Genomic DNA, 20,641 nt, shown 5'->3' on the forward strand with positions numbered 1-20,641 from the left:
GAGAGGTGACTGCTGGGAATGGGCATTATACAGTAACACCGGGGATGTGACTGCTGGGAATGGGACATTATACAGTAACAGGGTGGGATGTGACCGGAAAGGTAACGGTGTGGTATGGGACTCCGACAGTCGGGATCCCGACAGTCATTATCCCGACGTCGGGATCCCGACTGCCCGGAGTCAGACAGCATGGCGAGCGCAAAAAAGCCCCTTGCGGGCTCGCTGCGGGCACGGTGGCTCGCTACGCGAGCCACCTATTCTATTCTCCCTCTATGGGGGTCGTGGACCCCCACGAGGGAAAATAGCGGGTGTCCGTCGGGCACCCGGCTGTCAGCATTTTGACAGTTGGGATCCCGACGTCGGGTAAATGACTGTCGGGATCCCGACTATCGGGAACCCGTCCGGCACCCAAAGGTAACTGCTGGGAATGGGACATCATACAGTAACACCGGGAGATATGACCGGAGAGGTGACTGCTGGGACTAGAACATTATACAGTAACACCGGGGGATGTGAACGGAGATATAACTGCTGGCAATGGGACATTATACAGTAACAACGGGGGATGTGCCCGGAGAGGTGAATGCTGGAATGGGGCATTATACAGTAACACCGGGGGATGTGACCGGAGAGGTGACTGCTGGGAATGGGAAATTATACAGTAACATCGGGGGATGTGACCGGAGAGGTGACTGCTGGGAATGGGACATTATACAGTAACACCGGGGATGTGACCGGAGAGGTGACTGCTGGGAATGGGATATTATACATTAACACCGGGAGATGTGAAGGCTGGGGATGGGACATTATACAGTAACATGGGGGATGTAACTGCTGGGAATGGTACATTATACAGTAGCACCGGGAGATGTGACCGGAGAGGTGACTGCTGGGAATGGGACATTATACAGTAACACCGGGGGATGTGAACAGAGATGTGAATGCTGGGAATGGGACATTATACAGTAACACCAGGGATGTGACCGGAGCAGTTGCTTCTGGTGATGGGACATTATACAGTAACACCGGAGGATGTCACCGGAGAGGTGAATGCTGGGAATGGGACATTACACAGTAACACCAGGGGATGTGACCGGAGAGGTGACTGCTGGGGATGGGCCATTATACAGTAACACCGGGGGATGTGACTGGAGAGGTGAATGCTGGAATGGGGCATTATACAGTAACACCGGGGGATGTGACCGGAGAGGTGACTGCTGGGAATGGGATATTATACATTAACACCGGGAGATGTGAAGGCTGGGGGTGGGACATTATATAGTAACCTGGGGGATGTGACTGCTGGGAATGGGACATTATACAGTAGCACCGGGAGATGTGACCGGAGAGGTGACTGCTGGGAATGGGACATTATACAGTAACACCGGGGGATGTGACTGCTGGGAGTGGGACATTATACAGTGACACCGGGGGATGTGACCGGAGAGGTGACTGCTGGGAATGGGGCATTATACAGTAACACCGGGGGGTGACCGGAGAGGTGACTGCTGGGAATGGGACATTATACAGTAACTCCGGGGGATGTGACTGAAGAGGTGACTGCTGGGAATCAGACATTATACAGTAACACCGGGGGATGTGACTGGAGAGGTGACTGCTGGGAATGGATCATTATACAGTAACACCAGGGGATGTGACCGGAGAGGTGACTGCTGGGAATGGGGCATTATACAGTAACACCGGGGGATGTGACCGGAGAGGTGACTGCTGGGAATGGGGCATTATACAGTAACACCGGGGATGTGACCGAAGAGGTGACTGCTGGGAATGGGACATTATACAGTAACTCCGGGGGATGTGTCTGGGTGATGACTGTATCATTGTCTGTGTCAGGTTCCTATAAGGTGTCAGGATGTCGCTGTATATCTCTCCATGGAGGAGTGGGAGTATATAGAGGAACACAAGGATCTGTACATTGACGTGATGATGGAGAATCACCGGCCCCTCACATCACTGGGTAAGAAGAGACTTCATGTTACTATACATGGTAGAGCTGGTATGGGGCCCCCTATATACACATATCACCTGCTAACGATGTGTCTTCTGTAGGTGGAGCCAGTAACAGAGATACCCCAGAGAGATGTCCCCGTCCTCTGTATTCCCAGGATAATCACATATATACCATGTCCTCAGTCACTGTGTGTCTCCTACAGATGGGCCCAGTAACAGAGATACCCCAGAGAGATGTCCCCGTCCTCTGTATTCCCAGGATAATCACATATATACCATGTCCTCAGTCACTGCGTGTCTCCTACAGATGGGCCCAGTAACAGAGATACCCCAGAGAGATGTCCCCGTCCTCTGTATTCCCAGGATAATCACATATATACAATGTCCTCAGTCACTGCGTGTCTCCTACAGATGGGCCCAGTAACGGAGATACCCCAGAGAGATGTCCCCGTCCTCTGTATTCCCAGGATAATCACATATATACCATGTCCTCAGTCACTGTGTGTCTCCTACAGATGGGCCCAGTAACAGGAATACCCCAGAGAGATGTCCCCGTCCTCTGTATTCCCAGGATAATCACATATATACCATGTCCTCAGTCACTGTGTGTCTCCTACAGACAGGCCCAGTAATAGAGATACCCCAGAGAGATGTCCCCGTCCTCTGTATTCCCAGGATAATCACATATACACCATGTCCTCAGTCACTGTGTGTCTCCTACAGATGGGCCCAGTAACACAGATACCCCAGAGAGATGTCCCCGTCCTCTGTATTCCCAGGATAATCACATATATACCATGTCCTCAGTCACTGTGTGTCTCCTACAGATGGGCCAGTAACAGAGATACCCCAGATAGATGTCCCCGTCCTCTGTATTCCCAGGATAATCACATATATACCATGTCCTCAGTCACTGCGTGTCTCCTACAGATGGGCCCAGTAACAGAGATACCCCAGAGAGATGTCCCCGTCCTCTGTATTCCCAGGATAATCACATATATACAATGTCCTCAGTCACTGCGTGTCTCCTACAGATGGGCCCAGTAACAGAGATACCCCAGAGAGATGTCCCCGTCCTCTGTATTCCCAGGATAATCACATATATACCATGTCCTCAGTCACTGCGTGTCTCCTACAGATGGGCCCAGTAACAGAGATACCCCAGAGAGATGTCCCCGTCCTCTGTATTCCCAGGATAATCACATATATACCATGTCCTCAGTCACTGTGTGTCTCCTACAGATGGGCCCAGTAACAGAGATACCCCAGAGAGATGTCCCCGTCCTCTGTATTCCGAGCACTGTACAGAGGAGACTCACAGGACCCCACAGGAAGATCAGGTAGGTGGGAATTAGGTTCTCCACAGTATACCAAAGTGACTGTCACTATATGAATTGCAGTATGTGTATGTGTGTGTGTCTGTATGTCTTATACACTGATATTCTACTGTGTAATCTCCATGACCTCAGACATTACTAATGGTATTTTTTAGGTTCAGTGTGAAGATTTGTCTGATATTAAGGGAGCAGAAATAAAGGCAGAAGAAGAGACGGATGTGACTGACATTAAGGTAGAAGATCCAGAAGGAGAAGAAGAGATGGATGTGACTGATATTAAGGCAGAAGCTACAGAGGGAGAAGAAGAGACGGATGTGACTGATATTAAGGTAGAAAATACAGAGGAAGAAGAGACGGATGTGACTGATATTAAGGTAGAAAATACAGAGGAAGAAGAGACGGATGTGACTGATATTAAGGCAGAAGCTACAGAGGGAGAAGAAGAGACGGATGTGACTGATATTAAAGCAGAAGATACAGAGGGAGAAGAGACGGATGTGACTGATATAAAGGTAGAAGATACAGAAGGAGAAGAAGAGACGGATGTGACTGATATTAAGGTAGAAGCTACAGAGGGAGAAGAAGAGACGGATGTGACTGATATTAAGGCAGAAGATACAGAGGAAGAAGAGACAGATGTGACTGATATTAAGGCAGAAGCTACAGAGGGAGAAGAAGAGACGGATGTGACTGACATTAAGGCAGAAGAGTCTTATGTGACAGATAAGGAAGAAAATACGGAAACAGAAGACACATATATGAGGGGGGATCAGCAGTGTAAGGAGGAGGAAATCTCTACAGATACCAGCACAGGTGAGGAATAATCATTTATTACATATTTTCCTTGTTCTGCCAATACAGCTTTCTCTTATCCTACATCCTCCTCTGTCAGACCAAACTAATGAGGACGATGCATCTGCCTAGTGGGGGAGTCAGGAGCCATCAGCCCCCATTATACATCATGTCACTGTGTGTTACCAGCCCAGAGATCTGACCAGTCTCCTCCCCGCACTCTCTGGTGTATCTCATACATCAGGAGCCATCAGCCCCTATTATACTCCTGCTCTCCCCCTCACATCATGTCACTATGTGTTACCAGCCCAGAGATCTGACCAGTCTCCTCCCCACACTCTCTGGTGTATCTCATACATCAGGAGCCATCAGCCCCTATTATACTCCTGCTCTCCCCCTCACATCATGTCACTGTGTGTTACTAGCCCAGAGATCTGACCAGTCTCCTCCCCACACTCTCTGGTGTATCTCATACATCAATAGCCATCGCCCTAATTTTATTCTTCGGATAACGTTAAGGGCCACAGGGCTAATGCTGGGTAGTGGAGTGGGAGAGTGAGCATTCCAGCACCCAAGAGATTAAACTTCTCCTGCCTCCCAGGCAGACCAGGCTCCTCCCCTCCTCTACCCCGCCTCCAGGCCAGCTAACCTCAGTTTTTCTGGTGCTAGCAGGAGCCAACATAGACCATAGTGAGGGGGCTATATGCAGCCTTACTACTTCATTTTTCTTCTACGATCCCCATGGCAGCCATTACCTTGGGATTTCATCCCCTTCCTTGTAGTTAGACAGGCTACTTTTTCCCCCAGGCCCCTCCCCCTGAGGGTATAAGGGCTGCGCTAGCAAGCAGACTGCTGATATGCCACCCACTCCTGCTGGACCACCACGGATGAAGGTGTATGGGCAGCCGTGCCGGTAGCGGGGCAGCCCGGCGCGCACCGGATCCCCGCCTTTTTACTGGCGCTGCATGAGGTCACCTCCCTGGGGGCCATTTGCTAGCAGGGACAGTGATTCCCACCACTGATCCCTCCTTCCTGCCTGCAGCATGTGTGGAGGGACACGGAGAGCTTATCAGCCACCCGATGATCCACTCCTTCACTGCCAGAGAGCCTGGGCCAGTCCTCCCTGTACCTCTCCTCCAAGGACTCAGGTTACAGAGTTAATGCTCCAGTCAGCCATAGCTGCTTAAGGAGCTGAGTGCCATTTCTCATTGCATTGTATTCCTTGTATGCTTGCTGTGTATTGTGTACTGCTGTAACACTATCACTGCCTGTCAGAAGTATACTGTTAGCTGTGTCTTTTTAAGCTGCCTGTTTATATCAAACATGGAAATGTCTTCTAGGGGTAAGACGGCCCAGCATTGATGTCTTGTACATCCTGTAATGCTGACCTATCCCCCTAGGACTATGTCCAGGACGGATTATGCACAAGCTGCTATGATGCGCAGGTGACGCCCGCAGCTTCAGCCTCCTCTCAGGAGCCGGCCTGGGCCACGTCCCTTACTCAAATCATGGCGCAGCTAGTAGCTAGGGTCTCATCTGCACCGCCCCAGCAGCTTGTGATGTCATACTCATCCCTGGCTGGATTGCCCCTCCCCTGCACTGGAGCCACTTTGGGTGAGCTCTTTATCTGCCTCCAGAAATCCTTACAGGGTCGGCCTGATATGCGCAGCGCTACAGTCAGGGAAACTTTTTTGTTCCTACCCTCCTTCAGCATGACATGGACACAGAGTTGGAGGATGAGCAGGATGATGAGGAGGGGGAACTTCTAGATGACTATGCTGATGAGGAGGATGCCTCAGCCATCACTCATTGATGTGGTATCCTTAGTCACAGCGGTAAAAGAGGCCCTATATCTACAGGACTCTGCTGAACCTCCCAGATCCTCCGGTCCTATTTTCAAACATCCTAAGCAGACTCTAGCCTTATTACCCAACTCTAAAGACTTGGAAGATACCCTCTAGGAAGCCTGGAAGATACCAAATAGAAAATGTACACTACCTAAACGGTTTGCCTCCCTTTACCCCCTCCCTCTGGAGGATAGAGTCTGCAGGAAAACTGCCACCAGGGTAGACGTACATGTCGCTAAGCTAGTGCGATTCTCTATGCTACCCATTCCAACTGCGTCTTTCAAAGACCCAGCTGCTACTGTGCAGCGTCATAGCTCCGATACCTTCAACTCAGCGAAGCTTTGATCTCTACACCAGCCTCTTCCTGGTCCGGAAGCCCAACGCGTCATACTGTCCCATTCTCAAGTTAAAACGGTTTAACCAGTTTGTTCGAGCCCCAAAGTTCAGAATGGAGACATTGTGATCCATTGTCCTGGCCTTACAAGCAGGGGACTAAATGGTGTCCCTGGACATCCAGGATGAATATCTGCATATCCCCATCAGGCCAGAACATCAACGGTTTCTGCAGTTTGCACTACAGGACCTTCAATTTCAAACTCTGCCCTTTGGCTTGTCAACTGCTCTTTGTGTTTATGAAGGTCATGTCAGTGATGGGCAGCAGACTTTGAGACCAGTGTATCCGGATACTGCCATATCTAGATGATCTGTTGATCCTGGCACAATCGCCAGAATTTTCCAAGTCCACCTGAGCACTGCGGTGACTGTTCTTGAATGTCACGGCTGGATCATAAATTGACCCAAGTCCTCCATTATTCCCGCACATTCTATGATCCATCTAGGAGCCCAGTTGGATAAGGTACATCAAAGGATCTATCTTACCAGAAGAGTGTGGCAAGACACTGCAGTCCCAAGTCTGATGTCTCCTCTCCCTCAGTCGGCTGTCCATTCAGGCCTGCGATGGTATCGACCTCCGACATGGCGTAATATTCCCAATTCCACTCACATCCTCTACAACTAGAAATCATCACCAAGTGGTCAGGATTCTCCACCAACATTCAGTCACAGATCATCACCTAATCACCGGCTGTATGTCTCTCCCTCTCCTGGTCACTCCTAGACCAGAACCTTACAGCGGGGAGACCATTTTGTATTCACCAGTGGCTTTTTCTTGCCACAGATGCCAGCCTCCATGTGTGGGGAGCGGTGACTTGCCAGTGATCACTTTAGGGAGTATGGAATGCACGGGAAGCCCAACTATCAATCAATGTCCTCGAACTTAGGGCAGTCTTATGGGCCCTTTGATTGTCGGAACCTTGACTCCGAGGTTGCCCTGTGCAGGTCCAGTCCGACAATGGTGGCTTATATCAACCACCAGGGAGGCACTTGCAGTCAGGCTACCATGGCAGAGACCTCCCGCATCTTTCAATGGGCGGAGAAGATTGCTGCTCACTCAGCAATCTTTATCCCGGAAGTCCTCAATTGAGAAGTGGACTTTCTAAGCCATCAGACTCTGGATGCTGGCGAATGGGCCCTCAATCCAGAGATGTTCCAGATGCTGGTATACCGTTGGGGCAGACCCAAGGTGGACTTGATGGCATCACACCACAACCACAAGGTCACCCTATACGGGGGCCTGCATGGTGGACACCCTGTCAGCCCCGTGGCCGTTTGCTCTAATGTACGCCTTCCCCGCTATTTTGCTCCTCAGAGTGATACAAGTTGAAGGAGGCACATTGATCCTAGTGGCTTCCCATTGGCCCAGTCGGATCTGGTTCTCAGATCTGCAGGCCCTGTCAGTGGCTGCTCTCATCAGTCTGCCTCTACGTCCAGACCTGCTCTCTCAGGGACACCTAGACTTGCAGTGTCTGGCTTTGACGGGGTGGCTGCTGAGACCTCCCTGTTAAGAGCCAGAGGCTTTAACTCAAGGGTAATCTCAACTATGTTCAGGGCCCGCAAACCTTCTTTGGTTGGTGCTTACCATCACATCTGGCGGGCTTACTTTTCATGGTGTCGTACTCGCCATTTCAATCTCAGGATTTACCACTTGACCAGGATTCTGTCCTTCTTACCGGGCACCATTCCCATTCGTTTCCACCAATTTACCACAGCCGACTCGCCGACGTTATGTCCCAGCAAGCACCTTAGTACTATTCCATGACGTCCCCTCTTTTTCTTTCTTTCTTCTTTCCCCCCCCCCCCTTTTTTTTTTTTTTTTCACCTTCCTTTTTTCTTGTACAGCGTCCTGCATACTAACTTATGCCTCCACCTTTAGTGGCATATATTGATTAATATGTCGCCGGGTGTCGTTACCCCCAGCGGGATACCGGGGGTCCCCGGTTATGTAGCATCAGGGCCGATATCTCGCCACCTGCTACCTCTTACAAACACAGTGTCATTGTTATCCATTTATTTATGTTTTTATTTTGATAAAAAAGATTTTCTAATTTTCTTTTCAATTTCATTTTGCAACAATTATCATATAATTTTACTACACCATGTATTTAACCATATGGCGTCCACCTCACTATTCTGGAATATTAAATGGTCAATTATGCGCCACTTCACAGATGCCACCGTGCCCCCCGCTACCATCCCTCAAGTGCCATGTTTATGATCGCCCATATTCTTTCCCGCACAGGGCGACAGTCCATGCAGTAACAACCAGCAATACAGTAGGAGCCTCCGTTACCATAGCATCATAGTATACAACCTTCTTTTACTACCTCATTGGTCTACACTGGTCTACTACTGATCTTATTGGCCGCACCCTCCTATATAGATAGATTGAGGGAATCCCAGGATCACACGTCATCTGTGATCAAGCCTACCGGCGAAACACGTGTAAGAGGTACACGCCTCTGACACGCCCCCCCCTCCTGCCGAGTCCCGGCTCAATCTCCTGCTTTCCAGACCTTGGATGCCACCGCTGCCGTTACTACGATACCAGCATCCAGACAGGCAATCCGCCGTCAGCCGCCAGCCGAACCCCACACCCACGGGTCAGGTAACAATTTGCTGTCCTAGCCAGGCTTGGAGAGCACAGCCTGCACCGACATTTCACTCAGTGTTTTGTCGACACGTGCAGCGTGAACTCAGCCGCGGCAGCCAGCTTTACCAGCGGCTATCCATAGCCACTACTAGCGGGTTTTTTGACAGCCACAACAACGTAGCTCCCACTCCATCTTTCTAAAGGGGCTTTTGTGACAGCCTATCAGTTATTTACAAAGCCTCAGTGCAGTCTAAACTGGTGACATTGCCATTATACCCTGCGCTATTTCTTTCCTGCGCTATTAGATTAATGATATTTATTGCACTGACTGCTTTCTGTTTCAAGTTTTGCTGTCTGCTCCTTTGGACTGCACTAATTACCTATGCTAATTACGCTAATTGCTCTAAGTATTAAACTGAACAACTTGTGCATTTGCAATTCTGTGTGTAGTAATAATAATAATAGAGCCATTTGTGTGAAATCTGATAATAATAATAATAATAATAATAATTTAGTGTTATTGCCATTATATGGGTTGCCTGCTCACTTATTTTTCCTGACTATCTACCAATCAGCAATTTGTTAGAACTATACTTAACTAGTGTACTCCCCACCAAATCCTGATTACACCCCAGATAACTCTGATTACCTCAAAGTCAGCAGTTTGTGTGACTATATATGTGTATTGGTTACCGTATGGGTGAAAATGTATCTATTATTATTTCTCTGACTATGTACCCACTGTACTGACAGATATTAATTCTCATTAAATCATCCCTACGGCATGGAGTGGTGATCAGTGCAAATTAATACTGACACCGCCCGTACCACTCCCGGAGTGGAGACAAGGGTACAATTACTTATTCTTTTTGAGCCCAAATCCTGGGACTCTTTCGATTTCTGGGTGGCTCTATGTGACTACTATCTCTCTCATCCGCTATTTGACCTCTGTGATTGATGGTGGACAGCAGAAGAGGTGTCACAGATAACCATTCATCTATCTCTACCCCTCCTAAATTCTCTGTGACTCTCTCATTTGTTACAGTGAGCCTGTTCCCCCTGCAATGCACCAGGCAACAGGGTGATCGAGTACTTGCTGAATAAAAAGCAGAAGCACACTTTGGCTTCCCATTATAAGACATTGTGGTATTCTCATCTGTGTCAAATACGGCCATACATCACTGGTCCGCCTGATTTCCATCCCGCACTCAGCAGCTAAGCAGTGATTGGACTGGCTAGTACCTCTCCGGGAGACCGCTTGGGAATACCAGTTGCTGTAACTAAGCGTGGACAGCAGATACACCCTTGTCCGACTAAGGGAGTCTCCTATTCTTCTCCTTTTTGTCTTTACCATTAATATACATTTTTTCTTTATACCGGGAACAATTTTAACACCAACAGCAGGGGGCAAGTGTCATGCGTCTTTTACCCTTTCTGCTCTTGTCATTATATACCAATTGAGATATCATGTATTTTTCAATGTATCGATTGATCACCAAGGGAGCATAAAATTTACCTTGATTATTTTCGCCACAAAGTGTCTTGATGCTTATACGATATCTATGATGTGCAATCTTTTGACTCAGTACATTTGTTTTAGCTCTTAATATCCATTAAAAGTTATGTATTAAATTTTATAACTAATTTTCAGTAAAGTGTGCCCCAAAAAGCCTTTTCGTTCTTCCTTTTTCTGTCACTTTGTGACCCCCCCTTTTTTTTCTTCTTACAAAAGGGCCTAGAGCAGGGGTGGCCAAACTGGGCTTCGAGATCTACCAACGGTCCACGTTTTCCAGGTTACCTAGCTGGTGCACAGCTGTAGTCATTACTAACAGTCACATTTTAAAACATGCTGCATTCATTCCTAGAGCAGTCAGGTTGGAGAAGATTAGTCGTGGACTGAGATGGAAGTTGGGGAGGACACATAGGAGCAGGTTACAGTAATCCAGTCTAGAGATGACCAGTGAGTGGATGAGGGTCTTAGTTGCCTCCAGGCAACACACAGCAGCTCTGCCCTCCTACAGCCAAACTGCATGCACCCGGCTCGGTTCCCAGACGCACCTCTAGCTCTCCGACTCAGCCACACCTCCAGCAGCACAGTATTTTATTTTTTATTAGGGAAGCCAATGCCAGGATCCTGGAAAACCCGGGATAGGGCATTTTCAATCGCAAATTCCTGGATTGAAAGAATGCCCCGGGATTGGCATCCCTAGATGGAAATAAAACAGCGGCCTTGCAGCATCGATGGTGAGGTGTCAGTAGATAGTAAAATCATGGTAGGTGAGGGGACCCCAGAGGGTGCGGAGACAATCAGCTCAGTCCTAGGGTTTATTTACTAAAGGTCCATTTAAAATTCGATATTAATCGATGTTGGGCTGCCAGGGCTAGAACACACGTTTACTGACGGTTGGATTCTTATATTCATTTTTAAATGTTAGTAAATGTGTCCTAGCCCAGGAAGTCCAGCATCGATTTAGGAGTGAATTTAAAGCAATTAATATTGACCTTTGGTAAATCTATCCCTCAGGCTGGGTACAAACTTATGAATATTTATGCAGAACAATCTATCTGTATATATATCTGTGGACGGATCGGGCAGCGTGTTCTCCATACACCCTGCCCAATCCACAGTAACTGATATCACAACTGGGCGGGTGCAATTACATGCGCCGGCCTATTCCGCTGCACATCACCGCTGCCTACTGCAGCGGGTGTACGGGCAGTCAGGAGATCACCCTTACACACAGCACCATCTAGCTTTAGGTATGTTGACCTTCGGCTGTGTTGCAGAGCTGATGCGATATGTCCAACTTACGTCATTCGCAGACCTATCACTGGCTGACGGACCAGCGATATATCGGCCAGTGTGTACGCAGCATTAGACATGTTTAGTTTAAGTACTAAAACATCGATGAACATTTGCTTCTCAATGTAAACAATTCTGTCTGTTTCCAGCAGATGGGCGCACAAGCAGGAATACCTCGGAGGGAGATCTCATTGTTTCTCCAGGTTTTATAGAAGATAAGAACGTCAGACAAGATTCTCCAGAGGAAAACCTCATTATCCCAAATACACACCCAACATTTCACAGTGCAGAGATTTTGTCTGGTCCCTCTAGTCATGAGGAACCTTCTCCTGATCATTCAGACATTACTACACACAGTACAGACCATAAAGATGATACAATATCATCCAGTTCTGAGTTTGGTAACAGTTCTATACATCAGTCAGATTCTGTTTTACGTCAGAGACATCACACAGCTGAGAAATCATTTTCATGTTCTAAATGTGGGAAATGTTTTACAGATAAATCAACTCTTGTTCATCATGAGAGAATTCACACAGGAGAGAAACCATTTTCATGTTCTGAATCTGGGAAATATTTTACACATAAATCGGCTCTTGTTAAACATAAGATAAGGCACATAGGTGAGAAACCATTTCCATGTTCTGAATGTGGGAAATGTTTTAGAGATAAGTCAACTCTTGTTACACATGAGCGAATTCACACAGGTGAGAAACCATTTTCATGTTCTGAATGTGGGAAATGTTTTAGCGATAAATCAACTCTTGTTAGACATGAGCGAATTCACACAGATGAGAAACCATTTTTATGTCCTGAGTGTGGGAAATGTTTTAGAGAAAATGGAAATCTTGTTCAACATGAGAGAAGTCACACAGGAGAGAAACCATTTTCATGCTCTGAATGTGAGAAAAGTTTTAGAAATAAATTAGCTCTTGTTAAACATCAGAGATGTCATACAGGTGAGAAACCATTTTCATGTTCTGAATGTGAGAAATGTTTTACAAATAAATTAGCTCTTGTTATACATGAGAGACTTCACACAGGGGAGAAACCATTTTCATGCTCTGAATGTGAGAAATGTTTTAGAGATAGATCAACTCTTGTTCAACATCAGAGATGTCACACAGGTGAGAAACCATTTTCATGTTCTGAATGTGAGAAATGTTTTACAAGTAAATTATCTCTTGTCAGACATGAGAGACATCACACAGGTGAGAAACCATTTTCATGTTCTGAATGTGAGAGATGTTTTAAACAAAAAGGCAGTCTTGTTATCCATGAGAGACTTCACACAGGGGTGAAACCATTTTCATGCTCTGAATGTGGGAAATGTTATAGAGATAAATCGGCTCTTCTTAAACATGAGAGACTTCACACAGGAGAGTAACCATTTTCATGTTTTGAATGTGGGAAATGTTTTCTAAATAAACCGGCTGTTGTTGCACATCAGAGAAGTCACACAGGAGAGAAACCATTTTCATGCTCTGAATGTGAGAAATGTTTTACAAATAAACCGGCTCTGGTTGCACATCAGAGAAGTCACACAGGAGAGAAACCATTTCCATGCACTGAATGTGGGAAATGTTTTAGGGATAAATCAATTGTTCGTAAACACCAGAAAACTCACACACAAAAAATATAATTTCAATGAGCAGATCTACATGCAACGGAAGCATCGACACTAAATTCCTCCATCATCCGTCGGGTGTGATTATTAGATAGACTATGTTTAGATAAACCGTTAATAGGTTACCTTACCACGCCCCTACCACTCCCCCTTGTACGCCCTTTTGATGTGAACTAGATATGCATTTATATAATTTCATATTGAATCGAATGTTGCGCGTCGAAACAGACGATATATATTCTGAAGCGGTTAAAAAATGAATTTACAGTGTGCTTGAAGTGAGGTACATCAAATAGCTCCTTTTGGCATTTAATCTGGTCATGCCCTCATATAGCGGCTTTCTGGTCGGGAATCATTGACATTATTCTTAAAACAGGTATCCCAAGATCACCAGCGGTATGCCTACTAGCCGCCCTGGAGGAGGATTCTTTAGATCTAGCCAGGAAAGCCAGCCATAAGTTTCAGGCTGTCTGGTCCAGGTGGCTCGACTAGCAATATGCCATTGGTGAGTTATAAGCCCCTCAGGCCCAAAATTTTCACTGTGACCCACTGCCAACCACCTTTCCCCTATGTACTATTATACATTTACTGTATATACCTGGTGCTCTTGATGTGAATCCTTTGAACATCCATTATGCTCATCTATTGTCCCTCACTGCATGTTATATATTTGACCATGACAATAGTCAACATGTCCAGGCACTTTTTACAATATTTTAGCATGTGATACAACATGATTTAATAATGAGTGCACTCGAGCATCTTATTGCTTTTCCTTGTTTCTTATTTTTGTTGTGTTTGTGTTTCATTGTATACTTTACAAAATTTACAATAAAAACTATTGCGTTTATAAAAAAAAAAAAATTAAAAGATCCTACATAAGTAAATGGTTACAAGAGGAAAACACATACACATTGCACAAGTCGGCGAGAAAAAACTAAAAGGAAAATAATCTGCGGATCGGTATAAATCAGTTGCAATGCAATTTGTTTTCACTCATAGACCTGTCAAAGTACAACGACGGTATTAAATATATATTAACCATCATTGATATATCCAGTAACAGGGTCTGAACGCTAAGACAGTCGCTAATGCTTTTGAAAAAGTATTCCAGCAGGTGGACGTGCCGAAGAAACTACAGACTGATAGAAGTAAAGAGTTTCTAAACAACTTCCTAAAAAGGTATTAGAAAAATACGGTATACAGCATTTCACAACCAATACTGATGTGAATGCGGCAGTTATAGAGCTTTTCAATAGGACTTTAAAAACAGAATGTGGCGCTATTTCACGGTGAAGAATACCTACAGATATATAGATATTTTACAAGACTTTATACGCAGCTATAATAACGCTTTACTTTAGAAGAAAACACCTATGTTGAAGTTGATCTGCATCAAGACGGCATTAGAATAATATGGCCACCATTTGCGTCCACATGTTTACATAAAAGGGCGTATGGAGGAGAGCAGGAGAATATCCGATCGTTAATTGCAGATGTAATGATACACATAGGGGATTATTTTGATTCAGTCTTTCTGACAAGTTCCTTCTTAGATGGACAAAACCATGTGCGCTGCAGGGGGGCAGATGTAACTTGTGCAGAGAGAATTAGATTTGGGTGGGGTTTTACTTAAAAGTGACAACTATATTGCAGTGTAAAAATAAAGCAGTCAAGAAAGAAAGAAAGGAGTAGTTGCGGCTGATGCACACCTGGTTTTTAGGGATTGGAATTAATTATATTGTAGTCTTAGGAGTTTGCTCCAATCTAATGATCGAGAAGTGGGGAATCCTATTAATCTTTAATAATGAATGGATTCAGGAGTCACCCACTGTAGTAGCGAAATCAATAAGAGGTTAAAATATCAAACATACAACATACAAATACATGACAAGTGCAAAAAAGAATGAAGGAGTAAGTGCTAAATAGACTTAAAATGTAGGTAGACGGGGCTGGTAAGTATGGTGCTGATTCTAGACTTGGGGTATTGGTTCCCAGGATATATTGCAAGAAATGTATTAAATGTGGTAATCTGTCTCAGATATCTACAAGTTGTTACCTATATTGGTTTAGTTTGATATCTGGCAGATGCAAAATGCAATCCTTGCCTGACCCTTAAGGAGGCCACACACGCACCGATGCGGGCGGTGCGATGCTGTACGATGGGGTGCGTGCTCCCGCGGCACCTCATCGCACAGTACAAAAAGTATGTGCTGCACATACTTTTTGTACTAGCCTTTTCTAGCATAACATCGCATGCACAAGGCATACAATGCGGTGCTATGTGTGCTAATTAAGCCCACAACGCAGCGCCTCTCTGACACCTCCGGCGCCAGCATGATCCCCTATCTTTGGTGGAGAGGTGATCATGCTGGCGGAGGGGCGCTCCATCTGTTTGAGACGCTCCTGCATCTGAGTAGCTATTGTGGCATTTGCCAGTATGTGTCATATTACCAAATGGCTCCTTTTCAAATCCCCACTATCCACGGCATCCCGAAGCGTGGCGAGCATAGCGAGGTTACGCGTCCTCCCGACCTTTTCATGCCCCCAATATCCACATCGCCGTGGAGTTGATTTTATATAGTGTGGCAAGCGCAGTGTGCCCGAAGTGTGGCGAGTGGACACGGATTACATGTAACGTAATACGCAACCCCTTTCGGGCTCGCTGTGCTCGCCACACTATATAAGTTCAACTCCACGGTGATGTGGATAGCCGGGGTATGAAAAGTTTGGGAGGACACGTAACGCGTACCCTCACGGTGCTCGCCATGCTTCGGGATGCCGTGGATAGTGGGGGTTTGAAAAGGAGCCATTTGGTAGTATGACACATGGAACACTGGCAAATGCTGCAATAGCTACTCAGATGCAGGAGCCTCTCATTGCTGAAGCATCTGAGACGCTCCCGCGTCTCAAACGGATTGAGCGCCTCCGCGCCGGTGCCAGCATGATCACCTCTCTGAAAAAGAGAGGGGATCATGCTGGCGCCGGAGGTGTCAGAGGCACTGACTAGGCTCTCCGGGGACAGAGATGAAATTCCCTGCAAGAGTACGGTAGTTACCTGTGTAGTTTCACGGCGCCGCACAGTCTGTGTTTACTCTATCTTTGCAACTTGGCAGCTTGCTAGACTGCACGGCCGCAGTCTGTGTTTACTTTTAGTTTGAAACTTGGCAGTTTTCCAGACTCCTTTACTGTACTAAGCTAGCGCAGGCTCACTCTGTGTTACTGTAGTAAGCTACGTTATCTGTGAAACCGCGTCTATTTTATGGCGCTGGACTAGCCTCCCAGTCACGAACAGCGTCTGTAGTCACAAACAGCATCTAGTTGGCCGCATTCGGACGTTGTGTCCCAGTCACAAACCACGTCTGTAGTCAGAAATAGCGTCTAGTTGACCCCTTTTCATACCCCCACTATCCACGGCGTGGAGTTGATTAATATGATTAATTTAAACAACAATAAAATTTAGGAAGAAGTCATTATTAAGAAAAGGAAGCAGCTGCTGCATCATCACCACCACTTGGACAGGAATCAGCTGCTGAGGTGGATGCTGTCGGCTCTGCGTCGTCATCTTTCTCAAGTTGGGGGAGCAGGGTCAGCGTGTACAGGATTAGCGTAAAGGGGTCCTGTGCACCTACACTCTTCCTCCAGATAAACTCCTGGAGGTTCGAGTCCAGGTGATGGCGCGCGGTCCCCCTTTGGCGCTTATTGCGCCCAGGGGCGGATTGGCCATTAAAGGCACCGGGAAGTTTCCCGGGAGGCCGGCCGACCCTGAGGCTGAAATCTGCATGTGATGACCGAAGGGGCCGGCCACTGCGGAGTTATGGGTAGCAGTGGCCGTGCCCGGAAGCAGTTCCCCAGCTCCAGCATAACTGCCCCTCTTCCTGCTCCCTGCATTACAGGAAGATGAGGCCAGCCAAGCAAACAGCAGCAGCTCAGGTGGTGGAGCTGCGGCTGCAAAGACTGCGGGGGTGCCGCACGAGGATCGGGCACAACATAAAAGGAGCCCAGGGGGGAGCCAGGAGCGGAGGAGCAGAGAGCCCCCGCTGCCCCCCTGTTGCTGCTGCTGCTTTCAGTGCGTGGCTGCTGCTGCCTATCACACTACAGGCAGCACAGCAGCGCCAGCTTCCTGAGGCTCCTTCCCATCCCAGCTCCCATGTCCCAACCCCACTTTAACTACTTTAGCTAGCGTCAGCCAGCAGGCACTGAAAAGGGGGCGGGGCCACACGGGACGGATGGGCGGAGCCACACGGGGCAAGGGGGCGGAGCACAGCAGGGCTGATGACAGGAGAGGATGAGCTGCCACAGAGTTTAAGGTAAAAAAAAATGTGTGTGAGAGCGAGTAATACTGTCACCAAACTTTGTCCAGATGGAGCCATCCTCATTGTACCTGTCCCCGGAGCGCCAATCACCGCGGTGCGCTGGGGATTCTGGCATGTGTGCGTCTCTGATGCTTGCCCGCCCCATTCCCGGCAATGGACATGCGAGCGTCCGAGACGCTTGCGTGTCCATTTATGCTGGCGGGCTGCTCGCCATATCAGAGCATCTGGTGCACCAGCGACAACAATGAGGCTGGTTCCATCTGTAAAAGCAGCGTAGTACTGTCGGCAGCTGGTGTGGGTGTTACATATAGGCAGCGCTATTGTCGGCAACTGATGTGGACGTCAGAGATAGGCAGCGCTACTGTCAGCAACTGATGTGGACGTTACATATAGGCAGCGCTACTGTCAGCAGCTGGCGTGGGCGTTACATATAGGCAGCGCTACTGTCAGCAGCTGGCGTGGGCGTTACATATAGGCAGCGTAGTACTGTCGGCAGCTGGTGTGGGCGTTACATATAGGCAGCGCTACTGTCGGCAACTGATGTGGATGTTACATATAGGCAGCGCTACTGTCGGCAGCTGGAGTGGGCGTTACATATAGGCAGCACTACTACTGTCGGTAGCTGGCGTCGGCGTTACACAGGAGCGGATTGGCCATTATATCTGCCGGGAACTTTCCCGGGGACCGACACTAGTGAGGCCGCCGCCGTGGTTGCGCATGCGTATGCACTGTCACAACTATAGTGAGGGGCTGCTCAGCCACACAGTGGCAGGCAGCGTCACTGGAGGTGGGTGGCTGCAGTCAGAGCTAGTGGCCCGCCTCCTCCCACCCGCTGTTCTGTCTGAGCCTCTCCTAATGCTGCTGCCGAGACTTCACGTCATGTGACAGCCCCGGCGCAAGAAACAGCAGAGAGGAAGGAAGAGCTGGTGTGACCTGCTACTGCCTGCAGGTCCTGCCGCCGGACTGGCGGCCTCATATTCCATGGTCTTCTCCACGTGACCCACTGCTGCCCGATCTCCCTCCACAAAGAAACTGCCGCCTCTCCCACGGGACCTGCCGCCTCTGCCTGCCTCTTCCACGGGACCTGCCGCCTCTGCCTCCTCTACGGGACCTGCCGCCTCTGCCTCCACCAATGGACCCGCCACCTCAGCCTCTTTTATGGTATCTGCTGTTGCCCCTCTGACCAGGTACACTATTTGCCTTGTATATTGAAAGTGAAGAAGGAAGGGGGGGGGGGGGGAGAGACACATACCATTTTCAACTCTCTCCTCTCCCTTTCCCCCACTCTTCCCTCTCTTTATTTCTCTCCCTCTCTGCTCTATCTCCTCCCCTCCTCTTTTTCTCACTTTGCTCTCCTCTCTCTCTCCTATCCTTGTCTCTCTCTGCGCTCTCCTTGTCCCTCTCTGCGCTCTCTCTCTGCGCTCTCCTCGTCTCTCTCTGCACTCTCCTCGTCTCTCTCTCTCTGCGCTCTCCTCGTCTCTTTCTTTCTCTCTGCGCTCTCCTCGTCTCTCTCACGGCGCTCTCCTCGTCTCTCTCACGATGCTTTCCTCGTCTCTCTCACGGTGCTTTCCTCATCTCTCTCTCTGCGCCCTCCTCGTCTCTCTCTCTGCGCTCTCCTCGTCTCTCTCTCTGCGCTCTCCTCGTCACTCTCTCTCTGCGCTCTCCTTGTCTCTCTCTCTCTGCTCCTTCCTTGTCTCTCTCTGCTCCCTCCTTGTCTCTCTCTCTCTGCTCCCTCCTTGTCTCTCTCTCTCTGCGCTCTCCTTGTCTCTCTCTGCGCTCTCCTTGTCTCTCTCTGCGCTCTCCTTGTCTCTCTCTGTCTGCGCTCTCCTTGTCTCTCTCTCTCTCTGCGCTCTCCTTGTCTCTTTCTATGCGCTCTCCTTGTCTCTCTTTCTGTCTCTGAGCTCTCCTCCCTCTTTCTCTCTCTGCGCTCTCCTTGTCTTTCTCTCTGTGCTCTCCTTGTCTCTCTCTCTGTGCTCTCCTTGTCTCTCTCTCTGTGCTCTCCTTGTCTCTTTCTCTGCGCTCTCCTTGTCTCTTTCTCTGCGCTCTCCTTGTCTTTCTCTCTGTCTCTGCTCTCTCCTTGTCTCTCTCTCTCTCTCTGTGCTCTCCTTGTCTCTCTTTCTGTGTTCTCCTTGTCTCTCTCTGTGCTCTTCTTGTCTCTCTCTCTCTGTGCTCTTCTTGTCTCTCTCTCTCTCTGCGCTCTCCTTGACTCTCTCTCTGTGCTCTCCTTGTCTCTCTCTCTGCGCTCTCCTTGTCTCTCTCTGCGCTCTCCTTGTCTCTCTCTATCTGCGCTCTCATTGTCTCTCTCTGCGCTCTCCTTGTCTCTCTCTCTGCGCTCTCCTTGTCTCTCTCTCTGCATTCTCCTTGTCTCTCTCTGCGTTCTCCTTGTCTCTCTCTCTGCATTCTCCTTGTCTCTCTCTGCACTCTCCTTGTCTCTCTCTCTCTCTGCGTTCTCCTTCTCTCTCTCTCTCTCTCTCTGTGCTCTCCTTGTCTCTCTCTCTGCGCTCTCCTTGTCTCTCTCTCTCTGCGTTCTCCTTGTCTCTCTTTCTCTCTCGGCGCTCTCCTTGTCTCTCTCTCTCTCTGCGCTCTCCTTGTCTCTTTCTCTGCGCTCTCCTTGTCTTTCTCTCTGTCTCTGCTCTCTCCTTGTCTCTCTCTCTCTGTGCTCTCCTTGTCTCTCTTTCTGTGTTCTCCTTGTCTCTCTCTCTGTGCTCTTCTTGTCTCTCTCTCTCTGCGCTCTCCTTGACTCTCTCTCTGTGCTCTCCTTGTTTCTCTCTGCGCTTTCCTTGTCTCTCTCTGCGCTCTCCTTGTCTCTCTCTATCTGCGCTCTAATTGTCTCTCTCTGCGCTCTCCTTGTCTCTCTCTGCGCTCTCCTTGTCTCTCTCTCTGCGCTCTCCTTGTCTCTCTCTCTGCATTCTCCTTGTCTCTCTCTGCGTTCTCCTTGTCTCTCTCTCTGCACTCTCCT

The 20,641-nt window shown here is 48.2% G+C and overlaps 2 protein-coding genes across 2 annotated transcripts in view; one reads left to right on the plus strand and one right to left on the minus strand.

Annotated features, from left to right (window-relative positions):
• The window catches only part of LOC146009536 (uncharacterized), a 783,885-nt gene extending 769,410 nt beyond the window's left edge, over positions 1-14,475 (plus strand). Inside the window, 4 exon segments of the mRNA XM_083149979.1 lie at positions 1,855-1,978; positions 3,214-3,311; positions 3,464-4,121; positions 11,889-14,475. Coding sequence (XP_083006105.1) covers positions 1,855-1,978; positions 3,214-3,311; positions 3,464-4,121; positions 11,889-13,126 — 2,118 coding nt within the window. The 3' untranslated portion in view covers positions 13,127-14,475.
• LOC146010088 (uncharacterized) overlaps positions 1-20,641 on the minus strand; it is a 340,453-nt gene that overhangs the window by 128,883 nt on the left and 190,929 nt on the right. The window lies entirely within an intron of this gene.

Source organism: Crinia signifera, chromosome 6, assembly GCF_055691185.1.
Source record: "Crinia signifera chromosome 6, ASM5569118v1, whole genome shotgun sequence".
Lineage (NCBI taxonomy): Eukaryota > Metazoa > Chordata > Amphibia > Anura > Myobatrachidae > Crinia > Crinia signifera.